The sequence below is a fragment of the Taudactylus pleione genome, unplaced genomic scaffold (assembly GCF_031769625.1).
Source record: "Taudactylus pleione unplaced genomic scaffold, aTauple2 ptg000305l, whole genome shotgun sequence".
NCBI classification, from domain to species: domain Eukaryota; kingdom Metazoa; phylum Chordata; class Amphibia; order Anura; family Myobatrachidae; genus Taudactylus; species Taudactylus pleione.
In genome coordinates this window covers 2225049-2243642 of record NW_028284706.1, presented here as the reverse complement: position 1 = coordinate 2243642, position 18594 = coordinate 2225049, and the positions used below count along the sequence as shown (strand labels likewise).

Here is an 18594-nt window from a genome sequence, read left to right as displayed (position 1 = left end):
GTTTCTTCTAATTTAAACATAACACCTTCATCCACTTGCCTCTTCAAATACTCTTAGTTGCTTAAAAGATTACAAACTTTGTGTAAAAAAAGAAAAGTGAATGTAAATGGCACAGCTACATATACTGCACAGGAAATGTAAACATGGTAAAGACAGTGATGCCCATGAGTATTAACATATACACCAAAAAAATATTCTCAATTAGAGTTATGCCAGTACAGTATCTTTCATATAATCAGTGTGCAGAAATATTAGCACATGTAAGGAATGGATATTTAAGTTTCACTAACCCACTATATACCAAAATTAACCATTATTGAAAACATACTGATGTATAGACAGAATTTGCTCACCACAAATAAAGTAATGGCATTATACACCAAGTTAATGAATCAAATAGATTGATGTAGGCTCACCCTGTGAGAAAGTGAGAGTAAGTGTGCACATATGCAGCAAGTTTGGTAGCCATAAGTGCACGCTTACTCTCACTTTCTCCAATAGGGCAGTGTACAAAAATCTGAGTGTCTGGGGTGAGCTGAGGTGCCATTGCAACAACTATTCACCCCCTTTCACCTAATTGAATTGACCTATACGGTGGTCATAACTTTCCCCTTTGCAAACCTTAGTTAGTACTGGTGTATGTATTAAAAATGGATAGAATTTATTCAGGACTTTTGATGCATTATTGTGTAACTTTATGGAGTTTTAGATCATCCTTTGTGATCATTTATTTTTTACTTCTATGCAAACAGACATCTAATGAAGTGTTTACATCATGTTTAATATGTAGCTTTATGGGGGCGACGGGTCCACATTAGGTTTTGGTTTTCCTGTTAATGAATAGGGATATCAAATAGCATCTGGTACTAGATAAGAATTTCATTTAACCATGTTTCTTTGTTCTAGGTTTATGGAACAGCACCCTGAAATGGACTTTTCTAAAGCGAAATTTAGTTGATCTTTCCACTTTGTTTCAGCTACCTTGTGAATTCCATAATAAACCCTAAGGACTGTAGTACTCTGTGGGTAAATAAGGTTGTTAGCTTGTATTTTTGTGAGTGCTTAAAATGGAAATACCTGTCCACCCATATATGGATGAAGCATGACTGGTCCTACAATGAAAAAAATAAGATATTCTGCTCCAATTTAAATCTGTTGTATGCTTTCATTATCAATCTTTGTCCATAGTTTCTCTGTGGTGGGAACCAAATTATTTGAATGTAAGTAACAGCAGAGACACAACATAGTTTTGCTCATTTACTTGTTTCATTTATGCATGGTCCATATAAACAATCACAACACCAAAAAACCTACAAGTCTTAAAAATGTAATACTCCATAGAAGTGGAGCAGTTTGAAACTTGTCTATTCCCATATTCTAATAAAAGTTTTGTTACTCATGAGTATCTGTTTGCACTGTTTTCCCAAGAGAATGCCTGTAAAAAAAATAAAAATCCGTTTTCCCTCATACAGGATATATTTATACTTTACTGTGGCGTGCTTATTCAGTGTATTTGATAATTATTATATTTATAATTTATTTTACTCATTTCTGTACATAGTGGTTGTAACATTTACAATGATGGTGTAGAGAGACTATCCTAAAGGGAAATTGTTGTTCCTTCTCAGAAGTGATTAATCCAGTTAGACTAGTTATGATTTTATTGTGCATAAAATCTTATTTTTGGCTATTTATCCCCTGCACTCCATTATACTGTGTTGGTATCACAAGTCCATACTTTCACATTAGCTAGTGCCACCATGCACAGAATTAGGACAATGTGTATTCTGCCACATAATGAGAAGCAAAGTCTGTGTTCCCAATTACATATTTATATAATTATATACATGTAAGATTATTCACAAGTTTCAAATAGTGACATGTCTTTATGTAATATTAAGTAGAAAGCAACACAATGCATTGGGGGGGGGGGGGGGGGAAGTACTATAAAAGTGTCTTAAGAAAAAAAAGTTGTGTGAGTGATTTACATTTTAAAAACTCTCGCCATATAAACATACTATAAACAGTTGTCCAATCGCAGTCTGACAAACCAAACACTATCCCTTTCATTTTCTAGCCAAATAAAACTGCAAATGGTGGCAGGGCTGGAAAGTAAATGTCTTTCACTTGATGAAATATCAGTCTCTGATTCATAAACCAACTTTAAAAATCTGTCAATGTGCTGCGGTGAACATTCTCATTCAGCAAGAATGCCTTTGGTACAATTCTCATCACCCAGTGCTCAGCATACCCTGCAGAAACCAGTCCTCATCATTAACAGTACACCTTCAGCAGTGGTGTCCCAGAGGAATCTGTCTCTGTGTCCGGCAGGGAGTCATCTTTCTGAAAAGGGGATCCTGCAGAGAATGGTAATAATACATATATCTGGAACATATGATAATATAAATATAGTGCACATAAGCAAATATTAAAAGTATTGGGGGGAAAAAAAAATACATTAATATAAAATGCGAGATGGTAAAATAAGTCAGTATTGATCTATTTAAAAGGAAAATGTTGCTGCAAGCTTTTGTTTTTTTGCATAATTCTTAGACTTTTTTTGTGTCAGGCCTACCCTCAATACTAAAGCTCAGGGAATCCATTTTCCTATTGAACAAGGTGATCTGAGACCATGCCTCGTATCTGCCATTTTAATTACTATATCACTCGCATGGATTTGTGTGTTTCTATTAAAAACTGTGTTGGTATCACAGGTCCATACACTTGTCAGCTCATTCCACCATGCCCATAATTATGACTGCATGTCTATCCTGCCACATAAGGCAAATTATTTTCCTAATTACATATTTATATACATATAGTGGTTCAATCACCATCTCATTTCCAATGATGAGGGTAATGAAGTGACCTGACTAATGCTTACAAAGTGCATATGTATTTTCACAACTCCAGAAACTTCACTAGCCCTCACTAAAGGGGTTATGTCATCCTTTCTGTATTTAACAAACAGCGGTAATCTAAGAGTACCGATGTTTATAACAGCATAGCTCTCGTCATCTTTAGATGGATAGAGCGTTGCGGTCCCCAATGGGATCTAGCAGCAGCCCTTCCAGGTCTCCGACAGGTTAAACCAACATGCACATGACAGAGTAGCCCGTTGCTGGCAGCAGAGGACCTTATATGAGGGGCAAGTAATTATGAATACCAGTGGCATATTCATTTGTATCACAAGGATACTGAATATGCCGCTGGTATGAAGGTTAGTTAATAAATGGGGCCCACTATTTCATGGTATGCCACAAGCAAGTGTGAAGTTTTAAATTTCCTGTGTTAAAGGTTTGTTTTTCTTCAGTCCCCTGCTTTGATTTTCTTAGGGCATCATTCAGAAAGATCCCACTCTGTGGCAATAAGCCGATGCACCTCAGCATCTTCCTAGATTTATTTATATTGTTTCCTGTGCAGATGATGTCCTAAATACTTTATTGGTAAGGTACATTTTACCAGAGAAAATATCAAGTACATGATACAAAACACTGAGACTAATCCAAATAAATTGGCATCTTATTAAAGAATGTAAATACACTATTTCTGCTTCTCTCATTGACTGAACATCCATCTTCCACATGACAGCAGCCAGTGGACATGTCAGTAATGCCAGTTTCCCACACTGCATACAAAACTACTGGCTTTAGAATTCAATTCTAATTTTGTACAAAAATGTAATAAGTCATTAATACAGGTTTGTTGAATGTAATGTTATGCCCATCATTAACAATATGAAAGATAGGTTGTAGGAAGTGGTCTAGATTCATGCTTTTAAAAATCCATAAGGGACACCATGTTTGACACTTGCATGTCTAGCCTTTTACAATATTAAAGGTGTAACTAAACAAAAATGTATTTTAGTACTCCATAGTGGCTGGTTAGGGTGCCCAAACCATGGGCTTTTCACACATTTCTACTCTCCCCTGCTGGCTCTAACAATTAAATAGCCACCAAAGACCATTTCAACATATAGAAACTCCCAGCACTCAGCTTCTTTAGTGTGCGCCACACTCTGGATACCAGAAACTAACAGCCACTTACGGTTCTCTACAGAGTCTTGTCCCTAATATATATTGCAACATAACATTTTCTGAGTGACTGTTAAACTCCTATTTCCATAAAGCTGTATTCAAAAATGGTGCTGTACACATGCAAACCTTTGTGACTTACTTACCACCTAACATGGTGACTGACACCAATGTGCTACCTATCCACCAACACCATGTAACAGTGTGCACACATATAGCTGTATGTCACCTGTTCCTGTAGAGCGAACATCATTGAAAACACACATGCCCGACTCTTTCTTGTGGGAAACACAAAACAGTTCAGAGTATGATTTAGAATCAAAGTAGTATACTGCAGTACATAAACACACTACCAAGTTACCGTGAACATAATCTGGATGCTGGACACTACGGATTATTCATACACATATACAATATATATATATATATATACACATATATATACATATATACACACACAATTTTACACACAGGTGACAATACCTCAGTCAATTGCACCACCTGTGCTCAACCATTTATCTCTTAATATAGTAAAACCAGCGCTAGTCAATTAAGAAAATGTAACATTATTATTATATATATATACATATATATACATATATATACACATATATATATATACACACACACACACACACACACATATACACACACACAAACGAATGTGTCAGAAAATTTTTGTTTTATTAAACCTTTAAAAAGACATTATTATAAAAGCTTATAGATGTAAATAATTCAATTGAATCTAAACATCCTGTGGGTAACTAATGTCTCTCCTATATGTGGATGGTATTAGGACTGGCTCCCAGACTGACTGAATATCTGAAAACAGCGATAATTACCAATTGATGGATTGAAGTGATAACAGTCCTCTTAGCATGTCCTGTACAAATTCCTGGGGCTGTATATTAGTCCACTTGTGGTTGCTGGTCCAAAGTCCAAGATGGGAGATTATTTAGTTGTCCAAAAAATGGTGTTTTCCAAAGGACAGTCCAAAATGTCCTTAACGACCTCACAGGTGTTGGTAGGTGAAATGTGGTTGTCTGCTTAACGCGTTTCGCTGGATCAATAGCCTCCAGCTTCATGAACCGGTCCAGCGAAACGCGTTAAGCAGACAACCACATTTCACCTACCAACACCTGTGAGGTCGTTAAGGACATTTTGGACTGTCCTTTGGAAAACACCATTTTTTGGACAACTAAATAATCTCCCATCTTGGACTTTGGACCAGCAACCACAAGTGGACTAATATACAGCCCCAGGAATTTGTACAGGACATGCTAAGAGGACTGTTATCACTTCAATCCATCAATTGGTAATTATCGCTGTGTTCAGATATTCAGTCAGTTTGGGAGCCAGTCCTAATACCATCCACATATAGGAGAGACATTAATTACCCACAGGATGTTTAGATTCAATTGAATTTTTTACTTCTACAAGCTTTTATAATAATGTCTTTTTAAAGGTTTAATAAAACGAAAATTTTCTGACACATTAGTTTGTATGTATACGTGTGTATATATATATATATATATAGTTACATTTTCTTTGTTAATTGACTAGCGCTGGTTTTACTATATTATCGTTTCTATTATTAGGGATTGACAATCCCCTACCAGCTGCTACGTAGTAGCGCACTGTACCAACTATATATTTATCTCTTAAATCTGAAACGTTGGGGTGCTTTGAGGACTGCACTTGGGAACCTCTGTACTAGTGTTAAATAACAAATAAACTATGTCATTTGCTCCCATACTTTACCAGGTTTTCATTCCAACCAGCCAGATTATTGTATAGTGTATGCCCAGTTAGCTGGTAATATCAGATTAAATATATTACAATCTAATTCAATGAGGGATCATTCTCAAAAGTGGGTAAAGTTATTTAACAAACCTTTTCTTCAGATTTTATGTATATAATGCAAAGTAAGGTATAATCTGCTTAACATAAAGATCTGCATTATGGTCTACTAATACATTTAAGAATATCAGTGTTCATGTCAGTCATAAAATATGACCAGCATCTACCTCAACAGTACCTAAATTAGGATACTTTTTTTTTTTTTTTGCTAGCCAGAAAAAGAATGCAGTGTTCTAAAGCCCAAATAGTGACCTACAATCTCTGGGAAAAACATAAATACATATAGATCAGACATTTTAAAAAAAAAAATGTCATGAAATATTCAGTTCATTATGAATTTGCCTTTGAAATTGTGCATGTATTGCAAGAAGTATTTTTCCTAATCATGCCTCAATCACACCACACTCAGAATAAGTTGACCGTTGTTGCCCCAGATCTATATAGTGAGTGGTTAATTTACAAATATAAAAGTGCTAAATAGCAGCCTGGGGGAATAGCAAAGGAAAACCTATACTGTATCATCAGAACACCATACACCTGCAAAACTATTCATAAAAAAAAAAAAACTAGCAATTTCACCCATCTGTACAATTTACCTTTTACACTATACTGTAGCTCTTGAGAGGGAACACTGGGCCTGATTCACTGGTCCCCCATTGCGCATGCCGGCGTGCGTGAGACCCAGCCAGCGACAGGCGCTCAGTCGCTACGGGTCTCGCACCAAAGCGGGGCAGCTGTCAATGGTGATTGACAGCTTGCCCTGTTTTGGAGGCAGACGGGGGGTGGCTAGGCAAACGGAGGCGTTCCTGCAGGAACGCCTGCCATTTGTGGGCGGCCCTACTGACATCACTCGTGATGTCAGTAGGTGGACTTCCTGCTCTATTAGAGTAGGAAGTACACTGGGGCTTGCGGCCACGAGACCCTTCCACAAGGGTCTAGTCGCAAGCCGGATGGTATAGACCATCGCGACGATCACCTGGCCGCTCACATAAGCTGTGGGTGGTCACCCACAGCTATGCGAGTGGCCAGGAGGCCGTCTTTAAAAATAAAAAAAAAGGGACGCCCTGATTCAGAGCGAGTGCTCTCAAAGAGCGTCCGGCTCTGAATCAGGCCCACTATGTGCAGTGTTGTAGTGAGTACCACTACTCATCTCTGGCTGGGAAAACATAACATTCTTAAATGCTACAAACACCAGCTGTACACATAATATGGTACTGAAGGCTTTTTGTCATCCGAAATATCTCACATAATGGTGTTTATTCAGCAAGAGTGACTATGTTGCCCAGAATATTATCGGGCAACATCGTCACAAGTTTTTATCAATTATGATAATTTATGGCTGCTATTCAGCAATATTTTGTGCAGGGACAGCGGATGCGGTAACACATTGTCCCTGCGATGTTACAGAAGGTATTGTTTTTGGGATTCCAAAAACAATACCTTCTGTTTGTTCTTCTGCGCATGCTCAGTCATGCGCTCGGGAATAGTCTCCGTCCCTGCTTGCGGTGACCGCTGACGGGGTAAGTACATCTCCAGGTTGTCCAAATTGATTGACATGTATATACAGGCTTGATCTGTAAATTTGTGCTTTTATATTTAACATTTATATATAAATATAATCGAAGGTAAATACAAGTTTATACAGGCTAGTATAAAGCCTGTATACACATGTCAATCAATTTAGGCAGGTTTAACATGCTCTAGTTGGACTTGTCGGCGGTCACCGGAAAGCAGGCACGGACTTACAAGATGCTGCAGGGACTTATGGGAAGATTTCACTCTGTCCCTGCATTTTTCGGGATATTTAAGCATTTTCCTCATATAACGCCATTCTGAGATGGCGTCATCACTCGAAAAATATTTTACTTTATATAACACTTTTTGCTTTGTTGAATAGCAAAAGGCGTTAAAGCACTGTATAGATCAATGGCTGATCCCTACATTGCGGTACTCTGCGAGCAGGGAATTAACGGAGAAATTGCATTATCTTCTCCATGATCCCATTGCTGAATAGGGGATTTACATAAAATACGAAAATCATAGTTTCCGTATTTTTTTTATGTAAAAAATTTAATAAATCATTGCTGAATAGACCCCTCAGTGTATCTAGAAAGTTTCAATATATTCCCATAATTTAGTTATATGGTCTGATTATAGGATACTAATTTCTCCCCAATTCACCAAAACTCTTATCAAAGTCACCTTCAGGCTGATATGTTTCATTAACCATATAGAAACAATATTTTTAAAAATCTTTACAACAAGCATTTGACAAAACAAGGATAAATCTGCTAATTGACATATAATCAGATTGTACACATATACACTATTTATATACCTGGGGCACTGTATCTTCTCATGTTTCGCGCTATAAGATCGGATGTCGTCTCTTGTGAAATCTTCACATCCAGATCTGAGAAAAGAAATGGCAAGAGTAGTACGGAAGCCAATGCAGATAATTGGACAAGGATAAATAAAAAAAAAAAAAAAAAGAATAAAGGAAAGAGAAAAGAAAGGGATACAAAACAAATAATCTATTGCCATTCTTTACATGTAAAAAGATGCATCCCACCCACGTCCCCACAAAGATCCGCACCATCCTGGCTGGTGAGTCCAGACTCCTGCATGCTTTCATTGCCACTGTCTGGGGCCTTGCCACCATTCCGGCTATTATGCTGTTGACCGCCAACGCCTTTCTCTCCATTACGGCCGGAGAGTCCACGTGTTCGGACCTTGCGAGTGCTAATGCGGATAATGCCCCGAACTAGACGGCACTCTGCATCTTGCTCTTCCAGTTGGTAGTCCTGTGTCAGGCTGCTGATTAATTCTGTTATTTTGCTGGTCTTCTCTAGGAAGACAGTCTCGGAAGTGCATCTCGCCAGTTCATCAATCTGATGGAGACTAAATAATTCTGTTAGTTTGTGCCAAATGAGTACATCAATTTCTGCACTGGACATGGAGCCGCTCAACCGTGACAACTCAGGATCAGACTCCCGTAATGAGTAGTAATCCCCGGCAGAACTGCGGGGTGCTGGGGGTGGATTAGGAGCAGGGGGCTCTTTTGCAGCTTCTATGTCTGTGGCACAAGGCTGTCTATTGTACACAGGTACTCCCATCAGTTTAAGGTCTGGGTAGCTAAAGCTGTTACCCAGGCCTGTTTTTTTTCCTCTATCACCCACACGGGGGGCACAGGGGCTACTGGCAGGATGGCCATTCATGGCCGGACAGTCTGATCCTTCTACAGAACAGGGGAGGTATACTTCAGGATCCTTCTGTGGGCAGCGGCTGCAGGACACCACATAGCACAGCACAGCTTTGTAAGTAGCCCAGGCACGAGAAAGGGGGGGACAGCATGGGCGCGCCTCTGGTGGTGTCTCAGCAGAACCTGAGATGAAGGTGATATCTTCAGGGGTGCTTCTCCTCCTCGAACTTGGGAGACTTGAGGTCTGTGGTGGGGAGCTGCGATGTGGAGAAGGAAGACGGGTTGGGGAGGATACCCGGCCATGGGGAACAGCCACAGGATGGGGTCGGGGCATTGCTTCATGTACAAGTCCTAAGAGAAGGGCAGAATAATATTGTCAGCTCAGGAGTCTCTCACACAATAGCAATTCTTTATGTACTCCCACCCACAATGTAATGGTTTTCATTCTTGTTGTATCTACTAATACTTAGGTCACCTCTCATATTTACACCCTCTCATATGCCCTAAATTTGCCTTTGTCTAGGTCACTGTCTGCCAAATACACTCCTTCTTTACCTGATGTACCCACAGCTTCATATGTTTATTGCCATTTATCCCCTACACCCCAACCTGTCTCTAACTCGACCTTAGAATGGGGCATCTTCTGTACACAATACATTCGCAACCTCAAATATTTTTTAACCCACCGCTTGTATCCATCCCGAATCTGCCTCCAATACGGCTCCAGCCCTTACACAACACCCCAGCCTCCTCCGCAGAGCAAGCACTCCTGAGTACGGTCACTCGCTGTTGTATAACTATTATCTGGGTCACCTAGTACGAACCTCGGTTACTCCTCACCATCTCCCTCCGTGTCCTCCTGGCCGCGTCTCCTGCCCGCTGCCCGCCCTCTGGGGAGTTACTCCCGCCCGCAGTCTTCCACATCTCGACGCCCGCTCACTCACATTGATTTACTGCTCAGGGGGCCGTGGGGGGTCTGTTCCGGTATTTTCCCGATTCCTCACAGCGGCTAGTTTCCGTTTCCGCTCAGCACCGCCTCTACCTGTGCGCCAGGTGAGTGTCGCGGCCACACCCCTACCTGCGTCATCCACTGCCCCCTTCCCCAAAGGTGGCTGCAGCTCGCCATAGGTGACACGGGTAGAGCTGAAAGAAAGGTCCTGGACGCATATTTCCGAGATATCTTTTTATGGGACAACACTGACTGGTGACATTAGTTTCAGTCTCCTTCGTTACTGCAGTGTCCCAGGTAGTGATCATGTTGTCACACAGGTGGATAGACGCGGTGCCCACGACTAAAGTTGATGAATATTTTCACATAATTAACTTAATTAGCCCACATATTCACAGCACCAGTGATGCAGTACAGACTACTCTGCACTTTCAGCGGGGATAAATACTGAATTTAAGAGAATATCTACTTCGGAGATCAGCTGAGCGGATTTGAAATTAATTGGGTCTACTGGAAAATGGCCGCCCACTGCACGAGTGTATAGCGATCATACGGCTCTTTCTGCAGGAGTCCTGAGTGTTTCAGTTCGGTCTCTAGTGGTCATCAATTGCACCCCTCCTCCCTCATGCGGTGACGTCACCTGTCAGTAACAGAGATCTCTGCAGAGCAGCAGCGGCAGCAGATGTACGGGGGAAGGTGGGGATGGGATGCTCTGTACCTATTACTATGCGCATTTACAAGGAGAGCGTGCCCATCACACTGAGCGCGGCCGCTGGCTGCATCTGCAGAGAGGAAACCATTCTTAGCAGTGAGTAAATCTACCCTCCGAGAGGTTTGCCCTTCGAGCTCCTGGAGACCGCAGTATCGGCATCCGCACATATGTAGACAAGTCATGAGTCGTGCAGGACAGATTTTCAGCATTAATCCGCCAATACGCTCCGAGTGGTCCCGGTCGGTGAGAGACCTTTCGGCAATGCCTGGTTCCCTGAGGCTGGACGTGACATCACTGGGAACCCCTGCACCTTGACCAGAGTTTATACATATATCGCGTTTTCTGTATTTTACTCACCCTCATTCTTGCTTTTTGCCATACTTCTCTGTTTCTCACTATGCCTGTAGTGCAGGGCAGTGCCTTGTGGAGTCTGCAGAGGGTCTTCAACCATCCTAGGTCTACAGCAGAACCTCAGGCTAAAGAATCCAAACCTGTTTCTTCTTTTCATGTTTCTTCCTTCTGGAAGTCATCTAATACCTCCAACCTTTTCCATAGGCGACTTTCCTCTGCACCTTCTCCAAAAAGGTCAGCTTCAGCCCCCCATGGTATTCCATTAAAGTCGACTGCTAACCCATGCACAGCTAACTCCCCTAAATCCTCTGCAAGGCGAGAAAAAGCTACTCATGAAAACTGCATCAGTAAGTCCATTTCAGTACCCCACACGTTCACCTTAAAACCTAATGACTCCAACCACAAGTCCTCTACAAAAACTTCCACTTTTGACAATATGCTTGCTTCTGCACAGAGTGAAATTCACCTTTCCCAGTCCTCCTTTGGTCAGAATGTTATCACCCTGTATTCTCCTTTACCAAAGACATCACCTGTTAAACCTGCTTTAAACCCTCAGGAGACTTCTTCTGACATGACGGGTATTATAGGCTCTAAAATATTACCCTCAGAATTGCCTCCCCCACAACATGGCTCTGAGAAATCATCTGTTGTGAAAATGTCTGCTCATGAAACGTCCCATGTTTCACTCAGTTCATCACCCATCGGTCCTTCATACTCTCCTCTAAAATCTGCTGTATCCCAACCCACCCTCAGCAAACATTCCCCACATAACATCTCTCCTACCCATTCTTCCCTTAAATCTCCTCTTCCGCCCCATTCATCACGAAGAACCTCCATTCAGGGAGAGCAGCTTCCAGTGACCCCTAGTCCTCCATGGTCAGAACTGGTGGAGGCTCGGCGCAGGTTACTGGCAGTGGAAGGTCGTCGGCGGGCACTCTGTGCACTGGAGATGCGTGTGCAACAGATACATTGTGTCTTCCTCCAAGCTGAACTGAGAGTAGCAAGGCAAAGAGAGGGCTTGGCAAAACTGGTGGAGGCTGCAGGGCGGGCAGAGGTGCAGGCTGCAGTTCATGGGCAAAGAATTAGAAGAGTCTTGCGCCGCCACAAACCTCGGCTCCTGGCCTGTGCACTGTGTGTTCCATGGCCTACTAAACCTGAGCGTCGTAGTGGACAGCATCTTCGACATCCATGTTGTGCACTTTTTCAGAGTAGAATTCAAGTACTTAGAGGATGTGTGGGCAGTGATGAATTAGGGACAAGGGATTAAGATAGAGATGTCAGAGATCACCCACTAGATACATTTTGAATGAGTTTCCGCTTACCCTTGTATGGCTCTTCATTTACCATAGTCTGGTACTGTCTACTCCCAAACTACAGACATTAATTTGTACCAAATAGACTAGTCCTGCCTTCTTACAACCTAGCATATCATATACTGGCAGTGTATGCTTCTTCACATCTTGGCACCGTCTGTATAACTGTGCTTAGCTACTATATTTCTGCTCCATTATATATACTATGTATGAGTGTTTCATACAATACCAAGATTTATGGATAATTTTGAGGTTTTATGGAACAGTCTCCTTATTATAGAACTACATAGCTCTCCATCTGTGTAACCTTATGTCTATTATATGATGTGAAATGTCACTAGTGAACTGGCTGTTTGGGATTCTGAGTACTCCTTCGCAAAACCTAGTTATGTGGCATTTACAGGGTAAAGTTTGCATATACTGTGTTCATATATGATGATATTTTACACCTGCAGTTACCAGAACTGACTGTGATCTATGTAATATAGAACTAATTTGGTACTCTTTTAAAAGGCAACGTCAGGGAACGGTGAATGTAATGCAGCCTACTAAAAGAAGCCACAAGAAATATTTGAAATGAAAAAGTTAATGTAAGTGGAAAAAAAAAATGTTTCCCTTGAATGTAGTGTGTTCTAGTACATGCAATACAGACAAATAATGTAAACCTAAAAAGGGTAAAAGGTAATTGGCTGTAGGGTACAATCTAATGTAAACTTGATGGACATAAACTACTTTTGTCTTTTTTACCTATTTGGTATGAACTTACAAGCTGAGATACAAAATCACCTAAAATGTAATGCTGGGTACACACGGGATGATCTGTTCAGCGAACGATATCGCTGAACGATCTCCCCTGAAATTCCTGGTGTGCTGGATGAACGATATTGTTCATCCACGCACCAAAGATATCCCCAATGATCGCAAACCCCTATGGAAAATAAACGATACCATCCAGATTGGCCTGCATGCATGGACGATATCGTTATCGTTCACCGGGAGTGCGTATCGTTGGTCGTTCATTGCATATACACGGAACGATATGAACAATATATAATTGAATGATATAATTATCGTTCATATCGTTAAGCTATATCGGTCTGTGTGTACGCACCTTAAGATTTGCAGTCTGATTTCCAGTATCAGAATGGATCTTGTAAGTTCTCTGTTTATTATGGGACAAAATATATTAATAGGTGTGCTTGCCATCACTTATGCAAGCAAGAAATAGACTGGTATGAGAGTAGCCTTCAAGCTAAAAAATTACTTGTGATGAATTGGTAACTTGTTCTCTTTGCTTTGCATTTATTTTTCTCAACAAATGTGATACCAAACATATGTAGTATAAATAATGTCTATTAGCAATTAATGCTTTAGTGATCAGGCTATAGATTTAGTCAAACCTTACACTTTGGTCAAATGTTTCCTATGTCTTACATGACATTTTAATTTGAAGTTATCGAATTACTACAATTCACTAATATATAGAGATTTTCCATATGAATTATGTTAATATTCATGTTATTTTTAAATTGATATGTAGAAGAGTTCCTGATACAATAATGAATGTTTAGTTTACCCATAAAATGATTCCTATTACAATTCACCTTTATAATAGGGTCACTCTTATTGAAAATATTCATATATGTCATAAATATTAATATCAATGGTTGTTTTAAGGGTAAGCATAGTCAGTTATTATTTTTTTTTAATATGTATAATATGGGGTATACTATATTTATACAGATTCCAATCATTATTCTATTGCAATGTATTTCCACTGTCAAATATTCACTTGACTATGATATGTAATTATTAAGAATAACTTGAAATGTGAATACTTTTGAAACATATATAGACCTATGTACATTTTACCAATGAGAAAAAAAAAAACCTATTGTGTGTATAAATCTGCACTGGCCCAATCTATTCGTCTGTCTTTCCATATCATTCAAACAACTCCCATAAATATCTAACAGAACTCTCTAATTTAAGTCTACAGTTTGAATGGGTATCTATTTTCATGACCACAATATGTTTAGAATTAGCTGTTGGACATGCTTTACCTCACATATAGAAGCATCATTGGATTTTAATTTGTTGCACTTTAAATTATAATGGGTGGCAGTCAAAACTTAGGCAACCAAAAGGTCGACATGAACTTAAGGTCCACAGGGTCAAAAGGATGCCAGTTAAAATGTAAGCATGTTCAAAATGTCCGCATTGAAAAAAAAAGTCGACAGTGAAAATTTAGACAAAATGTACACAAAATATCGACATTTAAATTATAGACAAATAATAATAAAACTAACTGCCGCCTGCGTCTCAGATGCAATTAAATACCCGTGTCTGAGACGATTGTGAGAACCACCAGTTTAAACGCTGCAAAGAGAAGCAAAATATGAACCAGCTGGGGGGCTGTTGCTATAGCGAAGAGACACACAGCATGGCTTCCCCCCACCATAACGGCAACCAGCCCAGGGCTGGAATTCTTCCAAAAATGGGGACCTCAAAAATAAAAATTGCTCCCCCCCCCCCCCCCCCCCCCCCCCCCCTCCAGAGGAACTGTGGGCCCCAGGCTGAAAAGCTTGGGTCTATTCCCCGTACCCCTGGGTGGGGTTATTGTGTAAAGTATACAAAATATTGTTCTTTACAGGAGGACTATAGGTCCCACCATGCTGCCCCGGCATTAGTGGAACAACAAGTGCCAGCATGCCTGGACATTAAAGGCCTGCTGACAACTGTAATCCGCCTGTAAATAAAATATTAAAAGAACCACAGGACTCGGATACTGAATGTTTTATTCTTTTACTTGCAATAATAAGATAAACATCCATACATACCAAACTCTTGGGTGCCCTCCTCGGCCCATATAGGTATTGATAGGTCAGTCATGGTCATAAAATTGAATGGGGGAAGCGCTGATTGGCTGAAGATGGAGCTCCCGCGCTTATTGGAGAACTTGGTCCATTGGTTAAATATTTGTTAAAGGATCATTAAAACAAAATTACAAACTGATCCAATAAATAAAAACAATTCTAACATTCACAAATGCATCTAAAATTTCACATACCTTGACGGGTATGTGGAATTTTGCTTCTTGTGCAGTTGGGTTGAAGGTACATCACCCATTTTAGTCTTGGGCTCCTTTATTATAAATGCAGAATTAAAAAAATCTATCAACATGCATTAAAAGGCATACTCACTGTTAACAACATGATGTAAATAACACAAATGTGTTGTAGCCCATAGCAGGGATACTTTGGACATATTGAAAAGTGTTTTGGTGTGTGCTTGACCATTCTGTTGCCTAAGGGCCTGATTTGGAGTTGTACGCTAACAGAATTGGCGCTGGGTCCTTGTACGCAGAAGTGATGTGATATGCTAATGCCACAGGAGGCGTCTTGTGTAAATAGATGCTTCCTACCTCCTCCTGAACATCAGCCATCTGAGTAATGCTGAGGATACTCAGGATGGCCGTGTATTTCATGTAGCCAGGGCAAGTGAAGCAGCATCCAAGGATGCAGCCACTGGCGTAGCCATGCCTCGAAAACATGGCAGACACCCCAGTTTTTTGGGACACTGACCATGGCCGACACCTCCCATCCCTAAAAGGTTGCTGCATGTTGATCATGCTGAGGCTTAGGGGGCACTGCAATCGACGCTTCAGACACTGATCAGCACAGATTCTGCACATGCGCCGACCGCCCACTATTGGAGTTGCACGCAAAGCAATGTGTGCCCTGACTCTGTATTCAAAGTCAGTCTCTCCCTCTCCCTCTCCCTCTCCCTCTCTCTCTCTCATATTATTAGTGTAGTACACATTGTTAGACATATCTAGTATCCCTCAAAGCAAAATTATTGTGTCATCCAGTGGCGCTGGATATAAAATGTTGCAAAACACAAAGTATTGGGATAGTACTTAATCCTTATCAGAAATTTGAAATCCTGCTGGTCATCCTTTTGTATCTGGAGTTCTCAAAATCTTCATACTTTGTCCATATGATGAATGTAATAAAAATAAATAATAAAGGAATGTCTTAATAGTCTGATGTAATTTTCCTATTAATGTTCATATGCAGAATGACGTTGTTCTTATGAAATAGGCATATAAGATAACTCAAGTTGTCCAATAGTTAAAAAATCCCTGTTTTTTAACTATTGGACAACTTTGGCTGTTTCCTCTCTGACGAGACGGAGGATTATTTTTGATACTACCAGGTCAACATATACTTATTTTTTATTTTTCACCTTTATGTATGTTTGAGTTTATCTTATATGTTATTAAAAGCTTTTAGCAAACATATACTATTTCCTTCTTTATGAGGAAACATCATATGGGAATTAACCCCCGAGGATACTCCAGGAAGATATCCGAAAAGAAACCATTATATGCAGGTTACAGCATTTACATCATGTGAGTAGGGTACGCATCACTTCACCCCTCATAACATTTGTGTGTCACGATATAAAAAGACTTGTTTGGAATAACAATTAGGAAGGAAGAATAAAGAAACCTTTTTAGAAGTTAAACCACACTTTCTAATGTGAGTGGGGTACGCATCAACCATATGTGCCTATTTCATAAGAACAACGTCATTCTGCATATGAACATTAATAGGAAAATGACATCAGACTATTAAGACATTCCTTTATTATTTATTTTTATTACATGTATCATATGGACAAAGTATGAAGATTTTGAGAACTCCAGATACAAAAGGATGACCAGCAGGATTTCAAATTTCTGATAAGGATTAAGTACTATCCCAATACTTTGTGTTTTGCAACATTTTATATCCAGCGCCACTGGATGACACAATAATTTTGCTTTGTTGGATTATATGTATTGGAGTCGGGTGAGCCTCCATTTGTTGTGTTGCACTAGGGGCAGCAGGTTTTGCGCACCATACCTTATAGTCACTTTTTAATAGACTATATCTAGTGTCCCTGTCACTTCCTCTCAACAAAGTAGATAAGACTAAGGAATTTTCAACAAAACATTTCATTTGCTTAATTAATTTCCTATATTTTGCCACCAATCCTTCTGCATTATGCGGTAGGTTATTCAGAGAGGTGCGCATAGCAGCAGCAGCTGCGACGGTTGTCTCAGCCGCTACTACTAAATTATGCTAAAGCAACAGGAGGCGTCTTTTCTGTAAATAGACACCTCCTGCATACTTGTGTGATCCATCGGCTCACTTGCGAGACTATTCTCCATCTGAGTAACTCTCAGGTTACTTGAATGGTTGTCCCAGTAGTCTAGGCCAGTAAATGACCAAAATTAGTTAAACCTATGCATGATTAAAAATGGTCTTCTGGCAGTAATTAGGAACAGGTTTGAGGAACTTTTTCTTACAGTACGTATGAGCTAATTGCATTGTTAATAAGTCCATTATATTTATAGTCACTAATAAACCTATCTTATGTTTGCAATGTTCTGTATAGCTGTTAATAGTAAGCTTGCATTTTCTGTTAAGCTATTATTTTGTCAATTGCCAACATTGTGGAATGTTTTTTCCCTCAGAGACTGGCACACATCACTTGTCGACACTTTTCTCTAGGAAATACATAGGAACGTGATCTTTTTGTTTCTGTATTTAATGATATTGTTAAATGTAAGAAAGTATGAATGTATTTGAAAGGCTGGATATATAAAAATATTCATAAAATAAAAAAATGGAAATACCACATTTGTCTTTAAAATAAATTCTTATTTTGTCATCCCTAAGTGTTATTTTTGTTTGTATCTTTTGATGTTCATATAAAAAAACTTGCAGTTTAAAATGTATGCCTTAGTAGGTAGCTATCCCCCCCAAACACAAATATGTATTTACTGTGCCTTAGTGTTTATGGCGTTTGCAACCTTAGTGCTGCTATTGACAAAGATTCCATTTCCAATAGTAAATTTAGTGTTGTCTATTGGCTACAGCAGTGGTTCCCAAACTTTTTTGAATCGCGGCACCCTAGTGCATCAGAATTGTTTTCACGGCACCCCTAAGCCAAAAGTTTGTTATTGAGAAATTCAGTAAAAAAATGTAGTGAAGTAGTAAAGTGAAATAAATTGTGCTTACTGCCATCCTTAGGTTCAGTTATGTAGTGGGTGACAGGTTTGCACTTCTGTTTGTCCACATATTTACATTATATTGACCATAAAGAATTTGATTTGGTGCTGG

General features: G+C 39.8%; 3 protein-coding genes across 9 annotated transcripts in view; 2 read left to right on the top strand and 1 right to left on the bottom strand.

The window, feature by feature from the left end:
- The window catches only part of NUDC (nuclear distribution C, dynein complex regulator), a 101478-nt gene extending 100076 nt beyond the window's left edge, over positions 1 to 1402 (top strand). For both annotated transcript variants that reach the window (XM_088442073.1, XM_088442072.1), the window contains one exon: positions 907 to 1402. In XM_088442073.1, coding sequence (XP_088298199.1) covers positions 907 to 958 — 52 coding nt within the window. In that variant the 3' untranslated portion in view covers positions 959 to 1402. The remainder of the gene's footprint in view (positions 1 to 906) is intronic.
- On the bottom strand, positions 1236 to 10347 carry KDF1 (keratinocyte differentiation factor 1). Of its 5 annotated transcripts, none has more exons than XM_088442069.1 (5): positions 10041 to 10347; positions 8491 to 9447; positions 8233 to 8307; positions 4264 to 4308; positions 1236 to 2357 (listed from the first exon to the last, which is right to left on the bottom strand). In XM_088442069.1, exons 2-5 carry the CDS (start codon positions 9428 to 9430, stop codon positions 2275 to 2277), a joined length of 1143 nt encoding a protein of 380 aa, XP_088298195.1. In that variant the 5' UTR covers positions 9431 to 9447; positions 10041 to 10347; the 3' UTR covers positions 1236 to 2274. The 5 variants fall into 5 exon arrangements, with proteins under 5 accessions (XP_088298195.1, XP_088298196.1, XP_088298192.1 ...); XM_088442070.1 differs by lacking the exon at positions 10041 to 10347 and adding an exon at positions 9937 to 10020; XM_088442066.1 differs by having other exon boundaries at positions 1237 to 2357; positions 9921 to 10346.
- A 233-nt stretch (positions 10348 to 10580) lies between these two features.
- Positions 10581 to 18102, top strand: TRNP1 (TMF1 regulated nuclear protein 1). Of its 2 annotated transcripts, XR_015868714.1 has the most exons (3): positions 10581 to 10853; positions 12935 to 13011; positions 17946 to 18102. XR_015868714.1 is itself a non-coding variant. In XM_088442071.1 (2 exons), exon 1 carries the CDS (start codon positions 11155 to 11157, stop codon positions 12373 to 12375), a length of 1221 nt encoding a protein of 406 aa, XP_088298197.1. In that variant the 5' UTR covers positions 10581 to 11154; the 3' UTR covers positions 12376 to 13011; positions 17946 to 18102. The 2 variants fall into 2 exon arrangements, 1 of the variants encoding a protein (XP_088298197.1); XM_088442071.1 differs by having other exon boundaries at positions 10581 to 13011.
- The last annotated feature ends 492 nt before the right edge of the window (positions 18103 to 18594 follow it).

Excerpts from the sequence above, each read along its gene's own strand:
- KDF1 (XM_088442066.1), bottom strand. The coding sequence starts at position 10,020 with ATGTGGAAGACTGCGGGCGGGAGTAACTCCCCAGAGGGCGGGCAGCGG. Across the intron at positions 9,448-9,920 it reads GATGGTGAGGAGTAACCGAG|GACTTGTACATGAAGCAATG; the intron begins GTTCGTACTAGG and ends CCCTTCTCTTAG. Across the intron at positions 8,308-8,490 it reads TGGACTCACCAGCCAGGATG|ATCTGGATGTGAAGATTTCA; the intron begins GTGCGGATCTTT and ends TTCTTTTCTCAG.
- TRNP1 (XM_088442071.1), top strand. The coding sequence starts at position 11,155 with ATGCCTGTAGTGCAGGGCAGTGCCTTGTGGAGTCTGCAGAGGGTCTTC.